The sequence below is a fragment of the Pan paniscus genome, chromosome 2 (assembly GCF_029289425.2).
Source record: "Pan paniscus chromosome 2, NHGRI_mPanPan1-v2.0_pri, whole genome shotgun sequence".
In the NCBI taxonomy this organism is placed as follows: domain Eukaryota; kingdom Metazoa; phylum Chordata; class Mammalia; order Primates; family Hominidae; genus Pan; species Pan paniscus.
The window spans coordinates 120,355,148-120,382,340 of record NC_085926.1 but is presented as its reverse complement, the minus strand read 5'-3'; the positions used below and the strand labels follow the sequence as shown (position 1 = coordinate 120,382,340).

The window sequence follows — 27,193 nt, the reverse complement described above, 5'->3', positions numbered from 1 at the left end:
GTGCGGTGGCTCCTGCCTGTAATCTCAGCACTCTGGGAGGCTGAGGCCCGTGGATCACTTGAGGTCAGGAGTTCAAGACTATCCTGGTCAACATGCTGAAACCTTGTCTCTACTAAAAATACAAAAAAATTAGCCAGTCGCAGTGGCAGGTGCCTGTAGTCCCAGCTCCGCGGGAGGCTGAGGGAGGAGAATTACTTGAACCCTGGAGGTAGAGGTTGTAGTGAGCCGAGATTGTGCCACTGTACTCCATCCTGGGTGACAGAGCAAGACTCCAACTCAAAACAAAATAAAACAAAACGTGTATCGTTTTCATTATTGCTTTGAAGACCACTTTCAATGTTGTTGTCTTATTTCATAGTCAGCTTTTTACTTTATCCTAGCTTATAGATGTTAAGTCTTTTGAAATTTACACTTAAGCCTTCATTTTTTCTGTTGCTGTTAATATTTGATGTTTCACCAAGATCCAAGAAATAGTTATCAGGGGAACCACCTCCAGTGTTTCATGTAGGTTCTTTTCTGTTTTCCCTAAGTGTCGGCCGGTCTGAGAAATAAAGGGAAAGAGTACAAAAGAGAAATTTTAAAGCTGGCTGTCTGGGGGAGACATCACATGTCGGCAGGTTCCGTGATGCCCCCCAAGCTGCAAAACCAGCAGGTTTTTATTAGTGATTTTCAAAGGGGAGGGAGTGTACGAATAGGTTGTGGGTCACAGAGATCACATGCTTCACAAGGCAATAAAATATCACAAGGCAAATGGCAGAGCACGGGGTGAAATTAAAATTGCTAATGAGGTTTCAGGCATGCATTGTCATCGATAACATCTTATCAGGAGACAGGGTTTGAGAACAGACAACCAGTCTGACTAAAATTTACTAGGCAGGAATTTCCTCGTCCTAATAGGCCTGGGAGCGCTAAGGGAGACCGGGGTTTATTTCATCCCTTATCTGCAACCATATAAGACAGACAGTCCCAGAGTGGCCATTTTAGAGACCTCCCCCTAGGAACACATTCTCTTTCTCATGACTGTTCCTTGCTGAGAAAAAGAATTCAGTAATATTTCTCCTATTCACTTTTGTAAGAAGAGAAATAATAGCTCTGTTCCGCCTAGCTCTCAGGCAGTCAGACCTGATGGTTATCTCCCTTGTTCCCTGAAGATCGCTGTTATCCTCTTCTTTTTTCAAGGTGCCCAGATTTCATATTGTTTAAACACACATGCTTTATGAACAACTTGTGCAGTCAATGCAATCATCACAGGGTCCTGAGGTGACATACATCCTCAGCTTAATGAAGATGACGGGATTAAGAGATTAAAGTAAAGATAGGCATAGGAAATTATAAGAGTATTGATTGGGGAGGTGATAAATGTCCATGAAATCTTCACAGTTTATGTTCAGAGACTGCAGTAAAGACAGGTGTAAGAAATGATAAAAGTATTAATTTGGGGGAACTAATAAATGTCCATGAAATCTTCACAATTTATGTCCTTCTGCCAGGCTTCATGGTCCCTCCATTCGGGGTCCCTGACTTCCTGCAACAAATCATGTCTTGTATTTTCAAAATGTTTTGATGGGCTTTATGCTGAACACGATTGGCTTTAACTCTTTCCAAGTAAGATATTTATTTTTCCAGTGGACCCATGTAGATTGCCTCAAATTTTCATGAATTTTTGAATACCCATTTTTCTTTAAATAGTTACTTGGTTTTTACTTTTGTCTTTGTATTGGTGGGAGAGTAACTCAAGTGGACGACAAGCAGTGGGCCAAAGTGTTCAGCCTGGGCAATGTTCAAGGGTGGAACAGTGGGTAGGAAAAGATATAACACAGACATAGAGGGCCTTGGAGATGAATGGAAACAGAAAGATCATCTAATCCAAGGTTTTCATTTACCACAATTTTGTGTGTGTGTGTTTGTGTGTGTGTATTGAAGCATCCATTACATTGTATCCCATAAATATATACAATTATTATTTGTCAATAAAGAATTTGAATAAAAAGATGAAATGGCTCATGGAATTAAAATGATTTGCTCAAGAGCACCTCTAGTAAAATGACAGGACCGGGATTAGGTGTCTTTCCAGTAATCAACTTTGTCAAACTTTGTTGACGTCCTTCACAGGTATAATAAGAGTTTTTGACCAGGAAAGCATTTTGTCCCCAAAATGCTGAATTAGGAACTGAGATTAATAGCTATAACAATCTATAGCATTCATATGAGGTGATTTCATCTGTATTTGATTGCCTGTCACCACCAGGCTTTTTTATGCAGAACTTCTCAGTTTCTTAATGTAGGAAATGATATAAACCCATGTTAGGTACTTGAGCCAGGAAGAAACAGGGAGAAAGTAATTTTGGGAAGGCTACTTTAGTGTTAGTACATGAATGGGATTGAGTAAAAGTACTCCATCCAACTATAAGTCTTATTTTGGTAATCTGGGAGGTGGTGGCTTGGAGAATAGCATGGCAATGCCAAAGGAAAGGAAAAAGATGGACTCAGGATTTTAAAAATTGAGAATGTAAATTAATAGCCTTTGTGAACTAGAGGGGTTTAAAAGGAAACTTGATATAGCGGGCAGATGATGTGTTTGAGATGACTAGCAGACCTAACGTAAACTGCTGGCTACCCTGGGCTGATGCTCCAGTGAGAAGTGAGGACTAGAGAGTTTTCGCACATGGAAGTTCACATGCTATGAGAGAATGGAATAGCAGAGGAGCAGAAAATTGAGCTCTTAACAATTTGTTACTATGGGCAGAACAAAAGAGGAAAGTAAAAGAGAAAAGAACTCAGAGAAAATAGGAGATTATAAGATCATAAACTCCAGGGAAGATGTTTTCAGTGATACCAAGACAGAATAAGGATTAGGGAAGGCCGGGTGCAGTGGCTCACACCTGTAATCCCTGCACTTTGGGAGGCCGAGGTGGGTGGATCACCTGAGGTCAGGAGTTCAAGGCCAGCCTGGCCAACATGGTGAAGCCCTGTCTCTACTAAAAGTACAAAAATTAGCCGGGTTTGGTGGTGTGCACCTGTAGTCCCAGCTACCCGGGAGGCTGAGGCAGGAGAATCACTTGAACCCAGGAGGTGGAAGCTGCAGTGAGCTGAGATTGCACCACTGCACTCCAGCCTGGGCAACAGAGTGAGACTCCATCTCAAAAAAGAAAAAAAAAGGTTAGAGATAATGACATAACTCTTTTCAATTTATTTCTGACAGGAGAAGGGGTGTTAATAGTCAAACTAGCTTAGAAATTATAATTAGTATCATGAATATTTTTATAAATCTCACAGTTTTTTCCATTTAAGTTTTTCTTTAATTTTAGACTGTGATAGATGCCAACATTTTCCCAGCCCTCATTAGTATTTTACAAACTGCTGAATTTCGGACAAGAAAAGAAGCAGCTTGGGCCATCACAAATGCAACTTCTGGAGGATCAGCTGAACAGATCAAGTAAGTACCAATCAGGCAGCATATTGTAAGTTAAAAGAAAAATTATTATTGTGTCTATAACTTTATAACCTCCCACATATTACCTAGAGTAAAAGATTAGCTGCCTTTGAGGGGAAAAGTAAGTGAGAGACGATCTTACCAAATAAGAATGTTTAGTTCCAGTCCTTAGGAAATTGTCCTTGGTGTCATAATTAGATGTGTATTTAATTCTTTATTATCTCTCCCATTTCTTTTTGCTGAAAAACAATCCTGGGATATAAGAAGTAGGCATAGTCGAGGCTTGAGGCAATAGAAATCCTTGCTTCAACCTACTCTGGAGCTACTTGTCAGAAATATCTTGGGTAATATAGGTTACTTGTAGAACTTAGAGCCCAAGTTTAATAACTCACTCTTGCCCTTTTTAGTTTAGATGTCTTAATAGTAGAATTGGATCAGAATTGAAAGAGTGGTATGTCTGAGAATGAAGTGCCAAATTTAGTAGAGGCAGGTATCTTCTAATATTCTTGTTCAAGGGAGGAGCTGTAGCAGCTCAAGACTTAAATGGCTCCCTTGGTAGCAGCTTAGTGATTGACTGATTGATTGAGATGGAGTCTCTCTCTGTTGCCCAGGCTGGAGTGCAGTGGCACTGTCGGCTCACTGCAACCTCTGCCTCCTGGGTTCAAGCGATTCTCCTGCCTCAGCCTCCCTAGTAGCTAGGATTACAGGTGAGTGCCACCACACCCAGCTAATTTTTGTATTTTTAGTAGAAACGGAGTTTTCCCCTGTTGGCCAGGCTGATCTTGAATTCCAGAGCTCTGGCGATCCACCTGCCTTGGCCTCCCAGAGTGCTGGAATTACAGGTGTGAGCCATCATGCCCGACGAGCAGCTTATAAGCTTAATGAGTGGAAGAAAACATAAATATGGATGGGAATCAGTTATTCAAAGGAGCATCATATAATTAAATGCAAAATTCAGGACATCTAGTATTTCAGATAGGGAAAAAAAGTAATGATGAAGAGAAAAATGGAGCCTAGACTCAGCCAGTCTTAACTTTATGGGGAATCCAAAATTAAGGAAAGATGGTTTCAAATGAGTGCTAAAGCATTAACTCCTTACTCATACGTAATATCAGACAAACATAGCTACTACTTACATTGTTGCTTTGTGGACTGAATGTAGGCATTCATCAGATGCTAGTTTTAAGTGTTCTGTTTGGAATTAAAAAATAAAAATAGTCGTAACAAAGTACAGAAATTTATCAGGTAGAGAAAATAAGAAATATGTACCTCAAAGAATAAAATTACAAACAGATTAACATATGCAGTAGCTATTTTGGTGAAGTTCATCATGGGCAGGTTATTTCAGGGAGACAGAAGCACATTTGTCTTGTAGGTTTTTTCCAGCCTCCAAAATTCTGATTCTAGAGTACTATGATTTTAATTATGCTGTCACCAGATGGTAAAAATAATGAAGTACTATAGTTATTTGAATAAGCTTTATGTTCAAATTCACATTTATAGTTATTAATTGTCTCTATATTTTATAGTAAATATATTTTCTTAATTGAAATAAGCCAGGCCGGGTGCAGCAGCTCACGTCTGTAATCCCACCACTTTGGGAGGCCAAGGCAGGCGGATCACAAGGTCAGGAGTTCGAGACCAGCCTGGCCAACAGGGTGAAACCCCGTCTCTACTAAAAGTACAAAAATTAGCCAGGTGTGGTGGCGTGCACCTGTAATCCCAGCTACTTGCGGGGCTGAGACTGGAGAATCGCTTGAACCCGGGAGGCAGAGGTTGCAGTGAGCTGAGATCATGCCACTGCACTCCAGCCTGGGTGACAGAGTGAGACTCCGTTTCAAAAAAAAAAAAAAAAGAAGAAGAAATAAACCATAAACATATATATTTTATTATGCCATCTTTCATGAGAAAGTATTCAGGAGTATTTTGCTCTGTTAGAGAAGCGCAGAATTGCTGCTGTCCCTTTTTAAAATTCAGCATAGCTATTTATAATAAAATTAATTATCAACCTCCTAGCAGTTTCTTCTTCCCCACATGAAGAGTTATCTTGAAAGAATGTCACAAAAATATTACAGTCCAAATTACAAAAAACAAACTGACTTTATCACTTATAAAAGACATCTATCTGGCTTCTGCTTATTCTTGTTGCAGATACCAGATTTGGATGCAAGAAACAATTAGAATATTTTAGGAAATATCTTGGCCGGGCGTGGTGGCTCACGTCTGTAATTCCAGCACTTTGGGAGGACAAGGCAGGCAAATCACTTGAGGTCAGGAGTTCGAGACCAGCCTAGCCAACATGGAGAAACCTTGTCTCTACAAAAATTAGCTGGGCGTGTTGGTGTTCTCCTGTAGTTGCAGCTACTTGGGAGGCTGAGGTGGGAAAATGGCTTGAACCCAGGAGGCAGAGGTTGGTTGCAGTGAGACAAGATCGTGCCACTGCACTCCACCCTCGGAGACAGAGTGAGAGACTCTGTCTCAAAAGATAAAAAAGAATGTTTTAGGAAACATCTAGAATTTTAGGTTGAATATAATCAAATGTTAATACATATATAACACATGTTCTTAATGAAGGATAAGGATTATTAACTGAAATTAGAGAAAGATTCATCAAAGAAGTGAAACTTACCATTTGTATAGAGAATTGGCAATTTTGGAGGGGAGAATAGCATGAGGAAAAGTGAGAGAATGCAGTGTTTTTGGAGGTGGCAGGTCAGTCTTGCTATAGGTCGTTCTTTCACAAGGATGATTAAGTAATCGACTGGTGAATACTGGGATGAAAGCCTCAGTCTTGGGTATTGGGAAGACTTGGCCTGTCTAAGCTCACGAGTGACACAAAGTAAGGCCTGTGTCTAGGTTCATTATTTTTCTGTATGGATGTTCAGTTGTTTTAGCACTGTTGAAAAGGTGGAATCCCTTCTCCATTTAATTGCCTTTGCTCTTCTGTTAAAGATCAGTTGACTGTTTTTGTGTGGGTGTGTTTCTGGGCTTTCTATTCTTTTTGTGCGGGTCTGTGCATGAATTTGCAGTTTATCTGAGAAACCAAACACACAAACACACAGTTTATCTGAGAAACCACACACAAACACATAGTTTATCTGAGAAACCACACACACACACACACACACACACACACTGGTAGTACAGTATAGGAAGTCCTCACTTAATGTCATTGATAGGTTCCAGGAAACTTTGACTTTAAGAGAAACATTGTATATATTAAAACCAATTTTATCATAGGCTAATTAATATAAATCAGTTGAGTTACTACGTGATATTTCTGGTCAAGGAAACATCCCCAACCTTCAAAATATAGACCCAAAAACCTTCTAATATTAAACATTGAAACAGATGTCAGCTATACATAAATGTAAGAAAGATTAATAAAAACAAGTATGATAATATCCAATTTTTGGTGAATCCGTGAATGATGGCAGTAGTAGTGGTGGTGGGTTAAATCAAAGAATACAGATTTACAAAACAAAAGTTATGAGCATCTCCTACCATCCTACCACCACACAATTAAAAAAGCAATAATAACATATAAAAAAGGATTCCCAGCACTGAAGAATTTAATGAATGAAATAAAAATACAGCTGAGATCTTCAGCAGTGGATCAGATCAAGCAGAAGAAAGAATTACTAAACTTAAAGATAGGTCTTTTGAAATAACCCAGTCAGACATACATGAATGAATGAATGAATGAATGAATGAAAAAAATAATTAAAAAAGAAAGCCTAAATGGCATCTAGGATACCATCAGGGGAACAAACATTCAAGTATTGTGAATGTCTGGGCCCTCTATTTTGTTCCACTGGTTTTTTGTTTGTTCTTTCACCAATACCACACTGTCTTGATTAGATTATAGTAAGTTGATAATGTCATTCCTCCAACTTTGTTCTTCAGTATTGTATTGACCATTCTGGGCCTTTTGCCTTCCCACATAAACTTTAGAATCAGTTTGTTGGTATCTATTAACTTGCTGGGATTTTGTTTGGGAGTATCACATTGAATCTATAGATCAAGTTGGGAAGAATTGCCATCTTAATATTGAGTCTTGTCCATGAGCATGGAATATTTCTCCATTTTTTTTTTTAGATCATCAGTTTTGTAGTTTTCCTCATATATATCCTGTTGTACATATTTATTAGATTTACACTTTTTTGATGCTGATGTAAATGAGATTCTTTTTTTTTTTTTTTTGAGACAGAGTTTCGCTCTTTCGCCCAGGCTGGAGTGCAGTGGCACGGTCTCGGCTCCTGCAACCTCCGCCTCCTGTGTTCAAGCAATTCTGCCTCAGCCTCCCAAGTAGCTGGGAATACAGGTGCCCGCTGCCATGTCTGGCTAATTTTTGTATTTTTAGTAGAGACGGAGTTTCACCATGTGGGCCAGGCTAGTCTTGAACTCCTGACCTCAGGTGATCCACCAGCGTTGGCCTCCCGAAGAGTTGGGATTACAGGCTTGAGCCACCATGCCTGGCCTGTTTGCTGAGTTTTTATCATGAATAGGTATTAGATTTTGTTAAATGCTTTTTTGCATCCGTTGAAATGATCGTAAGTTGATTACATTGATTCATTTTTTTAAAATGACGGATCAGCCTGGCATATTTGGAATAAATCCACTTGGTATATAATTCTTTGTATACATTCTTGGATTTGATTTGATAATGTTTTGTTGAGGATTTTTGTATTCATGTTCATGAGACATATTAGTCTGTAATTTTCCTTTCTTATGATGTCTTTATTTAATTTTGGTATTGGGGAAGTGCTGGCCTCAAAGATTTGAGTTAAGAAGTATCCCCACTGTTTGTTTTCTGGAAGAGATGGTAGAATACTAGTATCGTTTTGTCCGTAAATGTTTGCCAGAATTCACCAGTGTGAAACCCTCATCCTGATGTTTTCTATTCTGGGAAGTTATTAATGATTCAATTTATTTAATACATGTAAGCCTGTTCACATCATTCATTTCTCCATGACTGAGTTTTGGTGGTTTGTGTCTTTCAAGAAATTGTTCATTTTATCATCTGAATGATCAAATGTGTGAGCATAGAGTTGTTTGTAGTATTCCTTTATTATCCTTTTAATATCCATGAGATCAAGTGATGATTCTCTTTCATGATATTAGTAATTTTGTCTTTTCTCCTTTTTTCTTGTTTGGCTAGAGATTTATTTTTATATATTTTTGAATTCTTCCTCCCCCACACAAAAAAGCAATATGTGAGAAAGAAATAGATTAGCACTAGCAGTAAGTTTCAAAATGACCTTACCAAACATTCACATAATGCAACTGGATTCATTATCCCTGCCTCTCTGTACTCAACTTGAGAAACCAGAATGATAAAAAATGACATGACTATTTACTGTGAATGTGATACAGTAATCATGTCTCTGAAGTTCAAGTATGATTAATCTTGATTACATACGGTTATACATTCTGCTTGAATTAAAGGAAAAATACCAGTTCTAGAATCCTCTGACATTTGTTTATTCTTCCCACAACTTAACTTTACTAAAATTCTAATCATCTTTGAAAGATTTGGCCTATCAGGCTTGTGCTGGCTTTTAGCACCAAGAGTGTCATGTTTGAGAGGTGTGGCTATCTATGGAAACAAAGATGAAATTACTCAAACCTATACTATTTTGATGAGTCGCTCATTTCAAGGTATTAATAAGTGAGTATTCCTGTTTTTGGAATGCATAAATTGTGAAGAGAAAAGAATGGAGAAAGGTGCCAGAGAACTGGTTTGGGATAATTTATTTAGAGGGTTTTTTGTTTTTGTTTTGTGAAAAGGTATAGCTTGTATGGTTGAAAGAGTGCTTGTTTTTTGTTTTTTTTTTTAAGTCTCTGCAGTGAAGTTGAGGATGACTCACTCACTAATTTCATAAGTTTAACAAAATTAAAAGTTTTGTTTGACTACATTATTCTTTGTATTTAGGTACCTAGTAGAACTGGGTTGTATCAAGCCGCTCTGTGATCTCCTCACGGTCATGGACTCTAAGATTGTACAGGTTGCCCTAAATGGCTTGGAAAATATCCTGAGGCTTGGAGAACAGGAAGCCAAAAGGAATGGCACTGGCATTAACCCTTACTGTGCTTTGATTGAAGAAGCTTATGGTAAGATGCTTTGGTTGAAGAAGTTTATGGCCAAGAATGAATTGGGTCATAGATAGAGTTCAGTAAAAACAATACTACTACTGCTAGGCACTGGATGAAAAGAGGACTGTTAGGAAATTGCTGCTTCTGCAGACTGGATATTACTTGCATATGTATTTAAGATGTCAGTTTATAATACTAGCTTTCAGATGTAATCCCAGCAGTTATTTCTGTGCTATTATAAAATACTTATGAGATACAAATAATCTTTCTTTACATCAAGAACAGAGATATATGACAAAATATAGTTTAGGAATATATAGTTATGGAATTTCCAATATTTATTGAAGTTTTCAATAAAGATTTTCCTTTATTCTTCATTTTAGGTCTGGATAAAATTGAGTTCTTACAGAGTCATGAAAACCAGGAGATCTACCAAAAGGCCTTTGATCTTATTGAGCATTACTTCGGGACCGAAGATGAAGACAGCAGCATTGCACCCCAGGTTGACCTTAACCAGCAGCAGTACATCTTCCAGCAGTGTGAGGCTCCTATGGAAGGTTTCCAGCTTTGAAGCAATACTCTGCTTTCACGTTCCTGTGTCAGACCAGGCTACCCAGTCGAGTCCTCTTGTGGAGCCCACAGTCCTCATGGAGCTAACTTCTCAAATGTTTTCCATAATACTGTTTGCGCTCATTTGCTTGCCTTGCGCACCTGCTCTCTTACACACATCTGGAAAACCTCCGGCTCTCTGTGGTGGAATACCCTTCTAATAAAAGGGTAACCAGAACGGCCCACTCTCTTTTACGGAAAAATCCCTAGGCTTTGAAGATCCGCACTTACGTTAGAGTTATGGGAATATACACATATTAATGTGGCTCCCTTTTTCTTGTGGGGGAATAAAAGAGGACTCCTCCTCATTCCCTTTAACATGGGGGAAAAAACTGACATTAAAAGATGAGACTAAATCTTTATCTTGAATTTTACACAACTACTTACGACAAGGGAGATGTTTAGACCTGTTGTGTATACTTCAGAGTACTTTTCATGAGTTCTTCCACAGTGAACCCTTGGATTACCTGGTGGCTTTTTCTAGCCAGATTTGCATTAATCCTTACTGAGATTGGATGGTTTTCTTTCCTCTATTGGCGCCATTCTTCAGATATTAAAGTTAAACCATCCACTCCCTCACCTTCAGCCTTCAGTGAATGTGCTTTCTAGTTGTCAGGAATGCTGAAGAATTAACACTTTGACTCCTAAATGTGATACTGGTTTGTAGATTCCCTTAGAGCAGAAAGGAGAGGGGCACATATTAATTTGTATCGCTTTTGCTTCTCTTTGGTCTTTTGTGTCTTAGAATTTGGAAGTGGTTCATTTCTGTTGCTGGTATGAGGATTTCGAATACTTAGTAATCGAAAACCATATCCTGTAATTTAATAAAAAAAACTAAGGAAGAAAAAACCCTCCAATTTTCCCAAATGCAATCAGTGTAACTAGGGGCTGTGTTTCTGCATTAAAATAAATGTTTCAGGCTTTGTGGTCCTGATCAAGGTCCTCATTAAAAAATTGGAGTTCACCCTAGGTGCTTTTCCCCTCTGTGACTGGCAGATAACACATACTTTTGAAAGTAATTTTGGGATTTTTTTCTTAGGTGCAGCTTGATTCTAATCTTTTCATGCTGCACACGATTCCTTTAATGTAGCATCCTTATCTGAAAGAAATAACCATCTTCTCAACATGACCTGCTTAACCCAAATAAGAACAGTGATCTTATAACCTCATTGTTTCCTAATCATTTTATTTCATCTCCTGCTAGTACTGTGCCGCTTCCCCCTCCCCCCACACAAAATAAAAACAGTATCTGCCTTCTGGCTCATTTAATGATGACTGCAATCTGTACCTGCAAATGGCGCTTCCAGTACTGTGTTCAGTGATCCACATTTGTGCTTGGACTGGAATGAAAAAATACGCTTAATTGCCAAGACAACTGCAAATGAGTTCAATACGACTTCTCGGTGCTAGTTGGCCATCTTGACTCAATGTTGGGATACACTACCAGAGAAGATTTTTTTGTTGATGTGCTGTTCAAAGTGAATTCTGAAGGAAAAGGTTGCTCACCTCTGTTTCAGAGCATACCCTTTTAAACCTTTTTAGACTTGTCCTCTTCTAGAATTCATTATAACCCCAAAGTGTAAAAACTATTTGGAAGTTGCCCCTGACAAGCTATTATACATCTCTGGTAAATCCTGCTGAATGTAAGGGATATTCAGAGCTTTTCATACCTCATCATGATGTTATTTAAGCAGCCAACTTATGTGACCTGATTTAAACTTTTAAAAAATCCACTTCATTCAAACTAGAAAGAGTCAAAGACAAAGGACATTTATCAGCCAAGAGTGTGACGCATTCTTCGCATCTAGTCTGTAGTAGTGTCTGTGCTCTGGGATGGATACCGTCTGATGTCTGTTTGTTATTGATGGCGCAGCCACTGCAAAACTAGTCAACTCCCATCTATAACTGTTACTTTTTCTAGTGCTGCTTTGTGCTGAGAGAACATTTTAGTTTACTGCACTTGACCTGTAAAAGACTGATTCTTTGTAATTTTAGGGATAAATTAGGTGGTTAATTTAAAGAAGAAATTTCAATGTTGCCTTTACATCACATTAAAATATAACTTCTTTCAGAAGGATAATAGAAGCACTGATTCATAGTAAAAATCTTGTTTTTAGCTTTGACTTTTTTGTGGCTGTTTTTTAAAATTGTAAATTACTAGTAACATGTCATTTCTATAGGATGTTTTAAATTATGTACCTTCCATTGGATAGTTAAAATAATTTCATTTTATAAGCCAATTTGAGTGGGAAAGATACAAAGCACACAGTTGTCTCCCCACATTAGGAAGAGTAGTGTGCATTCAGACATTCGGAATTTTTGCTAGTAGTTGGAGATGTTTCAGTGAGTGAATTAAAACAAAGTCTATTTAACTGATGTGATCTATTTTGTGTCTAAAACAGAGGAATTTATCTTGTCCTAGAAGTTCATGAACTATAAGATCTAAGTTTTTTTTTTCTTTTTTAACAATAAAATGATTTTTTCTTAAAGTATCAAAGTTGGAATTGGCTAAAAGTGAAGTAGCATAACTCAGATGTGTTGGAACTTGGTACTGAAGCAGGCTTTTTGGTAACAGAAATGACATTTTAAGGGGTAACTGTAAATCGTGTTTTTAGTTCTTTGCCTCTCAGATTCTGTTAACTTAGTTTAAATTCACTGAATACCCTACCACTAAGGCGTTGCTCATTACAAAAGCATGTTAATTTCAATACAGGAAAACTCTTTTGTAGTTTTATATATGGATTGGGGAAAGTGACTTTGTTTTACTTTTCCTTTTTATTCCCCTCCATCCTCCAAACTTCCAATCTATATTATTTGTAATGAGAACTTTGGTGGGGGAAAAAAAGCATTAAGAGAATTTTGGATGTAAAGGCATCTGGTATCTGATGGACCAGCAGGTAGATGTGGTTGGATTGAGAAATTTTGGGTAAGGTAGATGATAGAAGAAAGAGATTTTAGGAGACACAGTTCTCTGTGGAACACTTTCTTTCATGTTCCTGTAACTAATTGATCAAGACCCTTTTAAACGCTTATCTTTGTCAGTTCCGCTTTTGAAAAAACTATTGCCCTAGGATTGTTTCTTCCATATGACAGATGAAGGTTATTGGCTCTGAGTCATTTTTGGCATTATCGTCACAGATAAAAAGATTGGCAATTAATCTCATAAAAAATCTGAATTATTCGATTTTTGCCTAAGAAACAATATGTAAGTATATTTTATAAACCAAACTTTGTCAACCAATTCTCCTATTGTACGTCTACCCACAGGCAACTTTGAATTTACTTCTCTAGTGCTAAATAAACATTTCAGCGATTTAATCCCCCAACTTGGGGGATGCATTATGAAAAGGTTTTCCTGGAGTCAAGGGGTTTTTCTTTCTCGCTAGTTTTGTGAAAATTTTTATATAATAGGCAAATCATTATAACTTTTTAGGGGTTGATGGTTTTTAAGTATATTGGAAATTGTGGTGTCTAAGGATGATGTTCAGTGAAGAAAAGGGATCCACTTTTAGAAACCAGCATTGTTTGCTTTCAACTTTCATACTGTATGCTAACTCCTACATTCCAAAATGTGCTCATTTGCAGACACAGGTATGCCTATATACATGGAAGTCTCAAATCTGAATTTTTATCCATCTCAATATGACCATTTCTCTCTGTTGTGAGCTGAACAGATAAAGTATATATCTGCCAGGTTGGGAAATATTTTGGTCTATCTTTTCCTGTCATCAGAAGTTAATTTAAAAAAATTATCAAAGGTCAGATGTGACTACTACAGTAAGTTGGCTATCATAAAGAATATTCCATAAAATGTTTTATCTGCCATACAAAATTACTGGGTTTATGGCCGGATGTGGTGGCTCATGCCTGTAATCCCAGCACTTCAGGATTACAGGTTATATACAGGTTATAACAATGGATACCAGGACATCAGAATATCTGATAAAGCAAATATTTATATGCTAATTTAAAATATCAAATTGCTACTGGACATAAAATACATCTGGAAGCTTGGGGTAAGAAGAAAGAAAAGAAGTGTTCCGTTCTGTTTTCAACTAAGGGTAAACGAAGTCCCAGAGTGTTTTCCCTGTAGGTCAAATTAAGGTAACATGTCTTTATTTGATCATCTTTGTACACCAGATACCTGGCTAAGGGCTTTCCTTTTTTCTCATGTAGTCTTCCAAATGTTCTTTGATAATTGTCACTATATTATAGATGACAAAGTGAAGACTTACGAGAAATTACTTTGCCCCAAGGTTACAACACTTAGATGGCTGTCCAAGGGAGGGGAAGAGCCCTGCAAATTCTGTGTCTTGAAGAAAGCAGTGGCCACGCAGTAGTTCCGTGCCCAGGAACTCCCAGAACTAGACTTGGCAACCACAGCTAGGCCAGCCTTTTTTGTTAGACCATTCTTCCTGACTCCTGCTCACCATCAGCACCCTTAAAATGACGAAATCAGGCTTAAGTTGCTTTTAGGTTACACAGACTGGAGTGTAGGCCCTCTCAGGCCAAACATCTTTCCTCTTCTGTGGTGCTAAAATTCTGTATGACCAGACAAGTATGGTAATAGGTTTTTTTTTTTTTTTTGTGCAAATGATTTTGTGTTTAGTAAAATAATGGCTAAACACATGGATCCATTCAAACGCACAAATGTGGAAAGTATTGACACAGAAGGAAAGGCTTTGAAGAATTACTGCCTCAGGAAGCAGTGCCATGGATGCGAATTTAACACAGTCTACTTCTTCCTAAAGGAATATCATCCCAAGGAATGTCAAAAATTAAAATCACCTTTTAATGTACTGGTTGTTGAGTGTTTCTGCTTTACCTCAAGTCATTCTGACCACTCTACATCCTGCTTCAAAGTGTTCTGACACTTAGATTTGGAATGGCTCTAATGATTCTTTGTACTTGAATGTGGTCTGTCAGGCCATGGGTGAGTGCCTTGCACATAGTAGACATTCAATAAATACTAAATGAAGGAATATGCATGCATCTTTGTGATGTTAGTAAAGGGTGCTTGATAAAAGAAAATTCAAAGGAATTCCCTTATGCTGTTACTTGAAACCAAGATTAACATCTTAAGCAAATGTCTCAACGTGTTTTATATGCAGTTACTTTTCAGAAGACATGATTTGACCTGAAGTTTACAAAATCAAACATTGTCATAGCAGAGGTCTGGTATTTAAAAACAAACAAAGTGTCTTAGAAAAGCTAGTGGCCGGGTGCGGTGGCTCATGCCTGTAATCCCAGCACTTTGGGAGGCCGAGGCAGGTGGATCACGAGGTCAGGAGATCGAGACCATCGTGGCTAATATGGTGAAACCTCGTCTCTACTAAAAGTACAAAAAACTAGCCGGGTGTGGTGGCGGGCGCCTGTAGTCCCAGCTACTTGGGAGGCTGAGGCAGGAGAATGGTGTGAACCCAGGAGGCAGAGCTTGCAGTGGGTGGAGATTGCACCACTGCACTCCAGCCTGGGTGACAGTGCAAGACTCCATCTCAAAAAAAAAAAAAAAAAAAAAAAAAAAGCTGATGGGTATATTTTACAGTAAAGAAAAAAATTTATTAATATCCAACCGATGTGGAAGCTGCTGGTTGCCTTAGGCTATTACACAGGGATTTTTCCTTTTTACATATTGTATGTATTGCATAAGTGACAGATGAGTAGAAACAAAGATGATTTATTTCTTCACTCCATGACTGCTTCTCTTCTATTTTGTTGAAGAGATTCCACTGACCAAGTATTTTATTCTGAAAACAAAGAACATTTGAGGCAAAACATAGCCTTAGTTCCTGCAGACTACATTGTTTTATAAATCGTACAAAATTACTGGGTTTATGTCCGGATGTGGTGGCTCATGCCTGTAGTCCCAGCACTTTGGGAAGCCAAGGCAGGCAAATCACTTGAGGTCAGGAGTTTGAGGCCAGCCTGGCAAACATGGCGACACCCTGTCTCTACTAAAAAAAAAATTAGCCAGCCATCGTACCACAAGCTTGCAATCCCAGCTACTCAAGAGGTCGAGGCAGGAGAATCGCTTGAATCCGGGAGGTGGAGGTTGCAGTGAGCCGAGACTGCACCACTGCACTCCAACTTGGCTGACAGAGCAAGACTCCATCTCAAAAAAAAAAAAAAAAAAAAAAAAAAAAAAAAAAAAAATCACTGGGTTTACAAGTTTATTAAAGATAGCTTGAATGATTGTTGCCCCATTTCACTTGCATTTTGAAGGAGTCATTGTTTTCTCTAATTTTAAATTAATATACAGTCATTTCTGTGTTTTTTGCAGAAAGTAAAATTACTCATTCTTATTCATATCCACTTAACCTGCAGAAGGCCAATGTAGTCCGCTGGGAGTCCTCAATAAGGATCACTGCTTTACCCACCACTTGGGCCGGGCATTATTAAGATACAGTGATGGGTAAGGAGAAAACAGAAACGCAAAAGACCGTAATGGGTGGTGAGAGAACAGTACCAGGTTTGGGAGAGACCTGCGCAGGCTGAGGTGTAAACTACCAGAGTGTGGAATGGTTGCAAGATTAAGTTATGATTATGAGGAGTGTCCTCTTGGGAAGTCAAAAGTAGTGTCTGCTGGGCACAGCCCCAGTTTACATTTGGAGATCAGCTAACACCTGTGAATTATTTTACTGCCCCCTTTCACTTTTAAAAATGTCCCAGTTTAGATAATGTTATGTGGCCACTCCATATTTATAAAGCCCAACTAGATTTTCATACATTGGCTAATGGTCTTCAGCAACTAGGTATACATAGTTCTATTAATGCTTGATATTGAGACTGGATTTGGTAGTTAAGAATTGCTATGAAGGAAGTTGAGACATTCCTTAATGTGGGAATCACTCCCATGCCATGGTTTGGTCCAGCACACATACAAAAAAAAAAAAAAATTGTTTTTAAATTTAAAAATTGCCCCATTTGTGGCAACACATCTGTTTAGATATTTACAATACTGAGGGGCAAGGGAAACACACCTTTAAACTATATTAAGATAAGAGACTTTCATTTCTAAGATGTCTATGGGAAATTTAAAGAAATCTAGTTGATTTCCGTAGGGAGGAAACTTCCAAAGCACTTAGATGGTAAAGATTAAGGGCAGCAGAAATAGAAACTGTTAATGAGACCATGTAAGAAATTTTGCTTGGTCAACCCGGGCAATGTAGTGAAACTCTGTCTCTACAAAGGGTTGTTGTTGTTTTTTGAGATGAAGTCTCGCTCTTGTCCCTCAGGCTAGAGTGTGATGGCACAATCTCGGCTCACTGCAACCTCTGCCTCCTGGGTTCAAGCGATTCTCCTGCCTCAGCCCCCTGAGTAGCTGGGATTACAGGCGCCTGCCACCACGCCCGGCTAATTTTTGTATTTTTAGTTGAGAAGGGGCTTCACCATGTTGGCCAGGCTGGTCTAGAACTCCTGACCTCAGGTGATCCACCCGCCTCGGCCTCCCAAAGTGCTGGGATTACAGGCGTGAGCCATCGTGCCCAGCCAACAAGGTATTTTAAAAATTAGCCGGGCATGGTGGCGGGTGCCTGTGGGAGGCTGAGGTGGGAGGATCGCCTGAGCCCTGGCAACGCTGCAGTGAACTGAGATGGCACCACTGCACTCCAGCCTGGGCGACAAGGGCAAAACTCCGTCTCATAAATAATAAGTAAATAAGAAACCCAAAATGCGTATCTCTTATTCTGCCACTTTGGATTTACCTACATGTATCAGTATTCAGCAAAACTCCGTCTCATAAATGAATAAATAAGGAACCCAAAATGCAAATCTCTATTCTGCCACTTCGGATTTACCTGTATCAGTATTCCGTGCTCCTGCACCGAAATGTCGCTGCTCCTCCCAAGCAAGTAAACTGAAAATCTTAGTTCTAATTTCCTAAGGACTACAATCTTAGGACTACATGTTAATATCAGAACATGAATGAATAAACAATAGAACATAACTAGTTATATTCGCCAGGCGCGGTGGCTCACGCTTGTAATCCCAGCACTTTGGGAGGCCGAGGCGGGTGGATCACCTGAGGTCAGGAGTTCAAGACCAGCCTGGCCAACATGGAGAAACCCTGACTCTACTAAAAATACAAAATTAGCCGGGCATGGTGGCGCATGCCTGTAATCCCAGTTACCCGGGAGGCTGAGGCAGGAGAATCGTTTGAACCAGGGAGGTGGAGATTGCAGTGAGCTGAGATCGCGCCATTGCACTCCAGCCTGGGCAACAAGAGCGAAACTCTGTCTCAAAAAAAAAAAAAAAAAAACTAGTTATATTCATAGCCTTGATCTTGTTTGCATATGTTCCTAATGCTATTTGTAAACAAATCCCAGACATCAAGAAATGGATTTTGTTAATAGGAATTTCTTCAGATTTTGGGAAAATCTGAAGAAAAATAACTTACGGATCTTCCTATCAACACATCCTTTATTGTGTCCCCCCCTCTCTCTTGCTTGTGATAGCTGTGGTGGGCTAAATATATTCCAGCACTAATACCCTATCCTAGCCTTCATGTCAAGTGTTCACGATTCTTAAATTTTACTCTTCTAGTGCATACAACATTTACTGGAAAATGCAGACTTAAATTATTTGAAACAATGATTAAACTCTGCTCCTGTGCTCCAAGGGGCTTTTACGTTACCTTTTATTGAGTTAATAAAAATGGAAATAGTTTTCAATTGGTGCAGTTTCTAAACTTCTCAGCAAAAATCACTAATCCAGGCTAATGGGAAGAGAAAAGCAGCAGCAGGGTTTAGTTAGAATTGAACTTTAAGATATGCTGAAGGAAAAAAAATTTCTAAAAGTGTTAACAAGGGGAGGTCCATGGAGACCTTAATAGCTAAAAACCGTTGTAATTTAATGTATAGAAATAAATACTCTAAACCATTTTAAAGTCTTCATTCTCAGGACTACCTCACTGTGTTTATACAGTTAACATGCACTAGCTAAGACTAAAGTATTTGTCCAATTCTTATTTAAATTTCCCCCTAGACTGGTAGGGTCTTAAAGTAATGATATTTTAACTACAGTTGGTTTATTACAGGTGACCTAACGGTGCCTGTTGTGCCTTATAAAGGCCAAGACTTTCAATTATCCCTAATAAGTATACAATAGGATACCCATTGTTTCCAAGTGCTTTTAAATTCTTGACGCTGATGAGACATTTGCATCGTGACCAGCCACCAGTAAAATCTTTTAAGCCACGCTTTTTCTGCTTTTCTTGGGCACTCTTTTTTTTTTTTTTTTGAGACGGAGTCTCACTGTTGCCCAGGCTGGAGTGCACTGGTGGAATCTCAGCTTACTGCACCCTCCACCTCCTGGTTCATGCGATTCTCCCACCTCAGCCTCCTGAGTAGCTGGGACTACAGGCGTGCGCCATCACGCACAGCTAATTTTTGTATTTTTAGCAGTATTGGTTGCGCCATGTTGGTCAGGCTGGTCTCGAACACCTGACCTAAAGTGTCCCGCCCGACTGGGCCTCCCAAAGTGCTGGGATTACAGGCGTGAGTGCTCGGCCTCGGGCACTCTTTATTGAGCAACAACAGGTTGGAGAAACTAGTAGGGCTTCCAGTTTTTTGGTAAACCTATTGTTTAAAAGTCTGCCTGGTCATCAGATTCCAGTCGTCTTGTTTCTGCCTCAGATGATAAAACTCTAAAATTATAGGATGTGAGATCTGGAAAGTGTTTGAAAACACTAAAGGGGCACAGTAATTATGTCTTTCGTTGCAACTTCAATAGCATGTATATTTTACACACTTTCATGACCATTAATCATCTCCTAAAACTGGGGAAAGCTCTCTAAAACCTCCTTAAGAGTAACCTTATCCGTTACCCTATTCCACCAACCTCTTTGTCCTTTTCTGTTTCAAGCAACTTTGAGATACCGACTTCTCTATGGAAGCTTAAGCCGTAGATGCTAAAACAAACGTTTGCTCGTTACTCCCAGCAGAGCACCGGCTTTTAAAGGACCTCAACAGACACGTTTCTTAACCTTTACGAAACTTTTACAGGGGAAACTTAAACCAGGAATTTTACAATCTGGCATAAATTCTGTCACCCGCCCCGTGACTCCATCGCCACACATGCCACCTGGCTCCACACCACAACAAACAGGTGGGAGCGGAACCCATGCAAAGCAGGAGCTTCCCCCGTTTCCGGCGTCTGGGTGGATCTACGTTAGCTGCCGTTTAGGCAGCTTACGCGTCAAGTGTGGGCCTAAGCCTGCAGCTAAGGTAGGCATCAGCAAATCTAGTCCTTCTCTGTGACAATTTCCAAAAAGAAATGGTTTTTGAAATAACGATCCACTGCTTCCCACACTATACAGTTAGGTCCGGTACAGACCCTACCCAGCTAATGCACTCACCCAAGAAGGCAGTCGCTTTCGCATTTGAAGGGCGGGGCGAAAAAGACCGGAAATGAACATTGACGACTTTTTTGCGCAGGCGCAGATGGCCGTCTCCCATTGGTCATCTCGGCTCGGTAGTGGTAGGAGGGACTTCCTTTGCACATGCGCCGGGCTGCTTTTCCGGCTTTGTTGGAGATTGACACGGCAGTGCACACCTGCTGGTACGTGCAAAAGTAGCCGACAGGCCAGAGTTTCCAGTTTCGGTGGCTTCGTAGGCTTTTAGCTTCTGAAATCCGCTAAAAGCGGCGGTTCATTCATCTTCAAGTACCTAGCCTGACTGGTAGGGCTGCTCAGCATTCTGAAACATTTCGACCTGGGGAGGGGGGCGGCGGTGAAAGAATACTTTCTGTAGAGAGTGCCCCTCGCGTCGCCCCTGCTTTGAAGGCTTTACATATTAACGGAATGCCGAACATTTGTGTCCTACTTGCTGACAGCGCACAGGATCCTTCTAACAGTATTTCTCAAGTACTTAACAAAAAGATGAAAACTTGAAGTCCAAGCCGTGCTGCTGATTCCGTCTATCTCACAGTTTAAAGACTGTCCAGAAACTTTAAGCTTTCAAAACTGTACATTTTAAAATCCTGTGCGTTTATCTTCATTTTGCTGGGCAGAAAGCCAAAGTACTGGACTGCCTGGTTCAGGGCTGAACGCCTAGTACACCTGCTAACTTGGAGCTTCAGAGCCATGGCAACCAAGGACTCAAGAGACGCCAAAGCACAGTTGGCCCTCTCCTCATCGGCCAATCAGAGCAAGGAAGTGCCTGAAAACCCAAACTATGCTCTCAAATATACTCTTGTGGGACACACGGAAGCAGTGTCATCAGTTAAGTTTAGTCCTAATGGAGAATGGCTAGCAAGTTCTTCTGCTGATAGGCTAATCATAATTTGGGGAGCATATGATGGAAAATATGAGAAAACACTCTATGGTCATAATTTGGAAATATCGGATGTTGCCTGGTCATCAGATTCCAGTCGTCTTGTTTCTGCCTCAGATGATAAAACTCTAAAATTATGGGATGTGAGATCTGGAAAATGTTTGAAAACACTGAAGGGGCACAGTAATTATGTCTTTTGTTGTAACTTCAATCCGCCATCCAACCTTATAATCTCGGGATCTTTTGATGAGACTGTAAAAATATGGGAGGTGAAAACAGGAAAGTGTCTCAAGACTTTGTCTGCTCATTCTGACCCAGTTTCTGCTGTTCATTTTAATTGTAGTGGGTCCTTGATAGTGTCAGGTAGCTATGATGGCCTCTGTAGAATCTGGGATGCTGCATCAGGTCAGTGTTTAAAAACGCTCGTTGATGACGATAACCCTCCTGTCTCTTTTGTAAAGTTTTCTCCAAATGGTAAATACATTCTCACTGCAACTTTGGACAACACTCTTAAACTATGGGATTATAGCAGAGGCAGGTGCCTGAAAACATACACTGGTCATAAGAATGAGAAATATTGCATATTTGCCAATTTTTCAGTTACTGGTGGAAAGTGGATTGTGTCTGGTTCCGAGGATAACCTGGTTTACATTTGGAACCTTCAGACTAAAGAGATTGTGCAGAAATTACAAGGCCATACAGATGTTGTGATCTCAGCAGCTTGTCATCCTACAGAAAACCTCATCGCATCAGCAGCATTAGAAAATGACAAAACAATTAAACTGTGGATGAGTAACCACTAATCCCTTTGAAAATCAAGTAGTAGAGCCAAGTTGGCCAAAAAACTTGGATATTTAAAAAGATGGTTTCTTTTAATTTTGGCAGTTTGGTATTTTAAAAATTGTCTATTGTTAAATTTTGAGATTCATACACTACATTTACAAAATGAGATAGTTGAAAAAGCACAGCTAGAATTCAGCTTCTGACTACCAATCTTTTTTGAGCAACTTTTTGTAATTTTTATGGATTTATGTCACTTTTATTACAGGGATATATTGCATAGTGGTGAAATCTGGGCTTAGTATACCCTCACCCAAATAGTATACATTGTACCTAGTAAATACTTTCCCATCTCTCACCCCACTCCCACCTTTGAAGGCTCTAGTGTCTATGATTCTGCTCTCCACGTCCAGGTGTACACATTGTTTATCTCCCACTTACGAGAACATGTGGTTTTTGACTTTCTGTATCATTACTTCACTTAATGGCCTCCAGGTCCATCCATGTTGTTGCAAAAGATAAGATTTCATTATTTTTTTATGGCTGAGTAGTATTCTGTGGTGTGTATGTGTGTGTGTGTATGCATATATGTGTATGTATATGTATATAAGTATATACACCACATTATCCAGTCATCTGGATATGTATATAAGTATATACACCACATTTTCTTTATCCAGTCATCTCTTGATGGACCCTTAGGTTGGTTCCATAACTTTGCTATTACGAATAGTGCTGCGATAAACAGCACTATTATGAATAGTGCTGCGATAAACAGTGCAGGTGATTTTAAAATATAATTTCCTTTGGGTAGATACCTACTAGTGGGATTGCTGGATTGAATGGTAGTTTTTAGTTGGAAAATCTCCATACTGTTTTCCAGAGGTTGTAAAATGTACATTCCTCCCAACAGTGTATAAGCTGTGCCTTTACTCTGCATCTTTGCCATGACTCTTTTTGAGACAGAGTCTCTGGTGCCCAGGCTGGAGTGCAGTGGCACAATCTTGGCTCACTGCAACCTCTGCCTCCCGGGTTCAAGCAGTTCTCATGTCTCAACATCCCACGTAGCTAGGATTACAGGCGTGCCACCATGCCTGGCTAATGTTTATATTTTTAGTAGAGACAGGGTTTCACCATGTTCGAGGCTGGTCTTGAACTCCTGGCCTCAAGTGATCCACCTGCCTCGGCCTCCCAAAGTGCTGGGATTACAGGCATGAGCCACTGTACCCAGCCATTTTTTGACTTTTTAATAATAGCCATTCTAACCGGTTTAAGAGAATATCTCATTGTGGTTATATTTTGTATTCCTCTGATGATTAGTGATGTTGAGCATTTTTTGGTGTGTGTTTGTTGGCCACTTGTATGTCTTCTTTGAAAACTGACTTCTAATCTTGAGGCCTATTAATAATTTCATTTGTCTGTCACTGGACAATTTCCCATTCCTCTCAGTGACTATCCTAGAGGATCAGTGTATTTGAGAAATATTTAGAAGTAAAGTTGACAGGACAGGATGATTGATTAAAAGAGGGGAGCAAGGGAATTTGGAATAATTCCAGGGTTTCTGGTGTGGGAGATCAGATGAACAAGTGCATAAGCCTGGGATGGTGGTGGAGGATTGGAGAGACATGCCAGATGCTACCTGCACACTTTTGGTAATATTCTGTGTGATGGGATATGAAATGGTCCATAGAAAAAAAACCGGAAAAATACACCAAGGTTAGGTTCATTCTAAGAGTCTAAAAATTTCAAAAACCAAAACAACATTATAAATGCTGTTTCTCAAGGACCTTTCACTACCTTTTTAGATTGTGCTTGTGATTTTCAGGCAAGCTAAATGTCTGATGAAGACTGCTCTTCTTTTGTTCTGTGTCTGACCTACTATTTCCTGCCCATGCTTCAAACTCAGTTCAGAAATCACTGAAGGAACCATCCACTGCCGGCCTGCCTGCAACCACAGCTGACAGCTGAGTTAGTTAGGTTTTCCTGTCCCTATTATTTACCAGTTTGTACTGAAATGCTTTCATGGGCTGTGCTTCCAGATTATGAGTTCTGTGGAATCAGGAAGTATGTCTCTGTATTCTTGTATTCTTTGGCTTTTTTGTGTAGTAAAGGGACTCAAGTAATGTTTGACAGTGAAGGATACAACTTCATTCCTTGCCTGCTTTGATAAATTTTAGTAATAAATTCCCAAAACTATCATGTTGATTAAAAATAAAAAGTAACCGTAACCTCACACATTAACTTTATTCAAACAAACAGCACTTACAGGAAATGTAAAGTAGAAAAAGATTTCTGCCCACTTTACCTATGGAGACATGATAAACACGCAAAAAAAATCTAGAAATTAAGCAAAAAATAGCACAATAATTTAACTGAAAGCAACAAGGGCAAAACTGTCTTCTTTTGTAGTTTATGGTACCTTATAGTAGTGCTCATTCAATTTCGTTTGCTTGATAAATCTGAGGACTATGAGATATCAGAGTTACTAGTAGGGTAGGAGTGCTGTAAGGGTACTGGGAGAAGTAGGATTAGTTAGGGGCAGATCTTGAATTCTGGCCAAGAAACTGATATTTAACCCATAAAGAGATAGTCACTATATGTTATCAAATAGGAGAATAACACAAATGAGAAATGACTGTTAATTCCTGATGCATAGTAACAGTTGTGAGCTTTAGTTTAATGTAATATTTGTAATAAAAACGTTTGGCCAGGCACCATGGCTCATGCCTGTAATCCCAGCACTTTGGGAGGCCGAGGGAGGCTGATCACCTGAGGTCAGGAGTTTGAGACCAGCCTGGCCAACATGGTGAAACCCCTGTCTTTATGAAAAATACAAAAATTAGCCAGGTGTGGTGGTGCACACCTATAATGCCAGTTACTGAGGAGGCTGAGGCACGAGAATTGCTTGAACCTGGGAGACGGAGGTTGCAGTGAGCTGAGATCATGCCCTGCATTCTAGCCTGGGCGACAGTGCAAGACTGTCTCAAAAAAAAAAAAAAAAAAGGTTTCATTAAATTTAAGCTCATAAATGTTACTACATTTATAATGTAAATCTCCAAGATACAACACATTTTTGTTGTATTGCTCTATGAAGAGGATTATTCTTAAAAGAAGTTCCACATTAAAATTTATCCACATTTAAAACATTGGTGTAGGTGTCCCAAAATAAGAAAAACTAATCTTCTAAAATGTACAAGAAACTATGCTTTTTGAAAATAAATTTGCAAGTGATAACTTGATACCTACAAAGAAGCTAAGGCCAAATTAAATATATAGACAGACATCATAAACATCCTCAGATAGATTATCAAGCTATAGGTAGTATGTTACATTTTACTGGGTATTTTATTTGGGAAGAAAGTGCCCAAACAGCTGCATGTATTTTTAATCTCTCTTATAACTCTCTGAGAACCAGCATGTTGGCATGGCTATATACAGTAGTCACCCCTTACCCTCTGGGGATATATTCCAAGACCCCCCAGTAGATGCCTGAAACTGTGGATAGTACCCAACCCTGCATATACTATGTTTTTCGTATACATACATACCTATGATACCGTTTATTTTATAAATTAGGCACAGCACAATGCACTTTGAGGCAATTATTAAATAAGAGTTACCTGAACACTAGCACTGATTCCACGACAGCTGATCTGGTAACAGAGACTGCTAGCACATACAGTGTGAATACACCAGAGAGAGGGATGATTCACATCCCAGGTGGATGGAACAGATTGGCAAGAGATTTCATCATGCTACACTGAATGGTATGTAATCTATAACTTATGCATTGTTATAGGAATTTTCCATTTAATATTTTCAGACCTCAGGTAACTGAAACCACAGAAAACAAAGCCGTGGATAAGAAGGGACTACTATAATGACTTGTCATCCATGAATAATTAAGAAGCATGTGAGAATCAATGTTTAAAATAGAAACCTGTATTCATACCTAAATATGAGACAACTCGATATCCCAAGGTCAAACTGTAAATGAGATATATATGAGGTGCAAATACTTCTAACAGTAATAATACATGAGATTTTTATAATTGAGAAATTTAGTTTCTCAGGTGGTAAGAAAACAGCCAGTTGAGAATTCTAAGGCATGAAGCTAAGAGGTGACTTGTGTTGACCCCAAGCAACTCCATGATGCTGGGATTTCTAAGTCCTTAGAAATTCCTGGCTGGACCTTGTCAGAATGTTTAAAAAACTATTCTCCTAAAAGCCTCCATCTGCCAGCATGTTCAAAGATTATAGAATGTGGTCTGGCTGCTTCTCAGCGCTCGCTCTATTAGGGGGCAGCCTCCCCACCAGTACACCAGGACATTTGAGAAGGCTGGCCCTCCAAGCTGCACCTGGGCCATATACTCAACTGGCCTTCCTTATCTCTTCAAAATGAGTTCGCCTGTGGAGAGGTTACTTTGATAATGGGAAGAGAAGTAAGATATGGTACCTGCTTCTCTAAAGAGTTGGTATTCAAGTTGAAATAAATTGTTTCATTTTTCTCCAAAAGGCTGAGAGGCTACACTTTACTTGGATCAAAACAATAAAACACAGTCATTATTTAAGAAAATTTATTTCTACTTCTACAGCAGAAATACGGAAATGGTACAGGTTTGGGCAAATCATACTTTATGAAATGGATCCTCATACCACATCCTTTTTAATACAGGCACGTTATAACATAATTCCTGGATTTTCAAAATCCAGCCAACACGGATACCTCTGCTATTCTGTTTTGGCCTTCATAGCTGCTTCCTCTTTCAGACGAGCTTTCCTTTCTAAGTTCAAGCTTGTTAAAGTCTCGTGTCTTTGGGCAGCCTAAAGCAAAACAGATTTGAACAGGTGATTTGTATGCTGGTCAGGGGAGGGTGTCTTTACCTTGCACTGATGACAGCAGGTTAACAGAGGCATGGAGGCATGGAGTCCTCTGCTGCTTGGACACTGAGCACAGCAGTTTCCTCTATGTGCTTCAACTTCCTCGTACGCTTCCAAGAACAGC

The 27,193-nt window shown here is 39.4% G+C and overlaps 3 protein-coding genes and 1 long non-coding RNA gene across 10 annotated transcripts in view; 2 read left to right on the top strand and 2 right to left on the bottom strand.

Moving 5' to 3' along the window:
• KPNA1 (karyopherin subunit alpha 1) overlaps window positions 1–11,407 on the top strand; it is an 88,706-nt gene extending 77,299 nt beyond the window's left edge. For all 5 annotated transcript variants that reach the window (XM_003825192.6, XM_008950492.5, XM_055110350.2 and 2 more), the window contains exons 12-14: window positions 3,309–3,436; window positions 9,369–9,547; window positions 9,913–11,407. In XM_003825192.6, the coding sequence (XP_003825240.1) occupies window positions 3,309–3,436; window positions 9,369–9,547; window positions 9,913–10,100 (495 nt within the window). In that variant the 3' untranslated portion in view covers window positions 10,101–11,407. The remainder of the gene's footprint in view (window positions 1–3,308; window positions 3,437–9,368; window positions 9,548–9,912) is intronic.
• Window positions 573–20,575, bottom strand: LOC134729902 (uncharacterized). 2 transcript variants are annotated; one of them, XR_010111453.1, is made up of 3 exons: window positions 20,493–20,575; window positions 4,570–15,885; window positions 573–1,525 (listed from the first exon to the last, which is right to left on the bottom strand). It is a non-coding gene; the product is annotated as an uncharacterized LOC134729902 (long non-coding RNA). The 2 variants fall into 2 exon arrangements; XR_010111454.1 differs by lacking the exon at window positions 573–1,525 and adding an exon at window positions 3,459–4,310.
• A 20-nt stretch (window positions 20,576–20,595) lies between these two features.
• On the top strand, window positions 20,596–24,415 carry WDR5B (WD repeat domain 5B). The gene has a single exon (XM_008950491.5). The coding sequence runs from the start codon at window positions 21,219–21,221 to the stop codon at window positions 22,209–22,211; it is 993 nt and encodes a 330-aa protein (XP_008948739.1). The 5' UTR covers window positions 20,596–21,218; the 3' UTR covers window positions 22,212–24,415.
• The window catches only part of FAM162A (family with sequence similarity 162 member A), a 28,419-nt gene continuing 25,639 nt past the window's right edge, over window positions 24,414–27,193 (bottom strand). For both annotated transcript variants that reach the window (XM_003825193.5, XM_008950490.4), the window contains exon 5: window positions 24,414–27,012. In XM_003825193.5, the coding sequence (XP_003825241.1) occupies window positions 26,920–27,012 (93 nt within the window). In that variant the 3' untranslated portion in view covers window positions 24,414–26,919. The remainder of the gene's footprint in view (window positions 27,013–27,193) is intronic.

Coding starts and splice junctions, on each gene's coding strand:
- WDR5B (XM_008950491.5), top strand. CDS start 21,219: ATGGCAACCAAGGACTCAAGAGACGCCAAAGCACAGTTGGCCCTCTCC.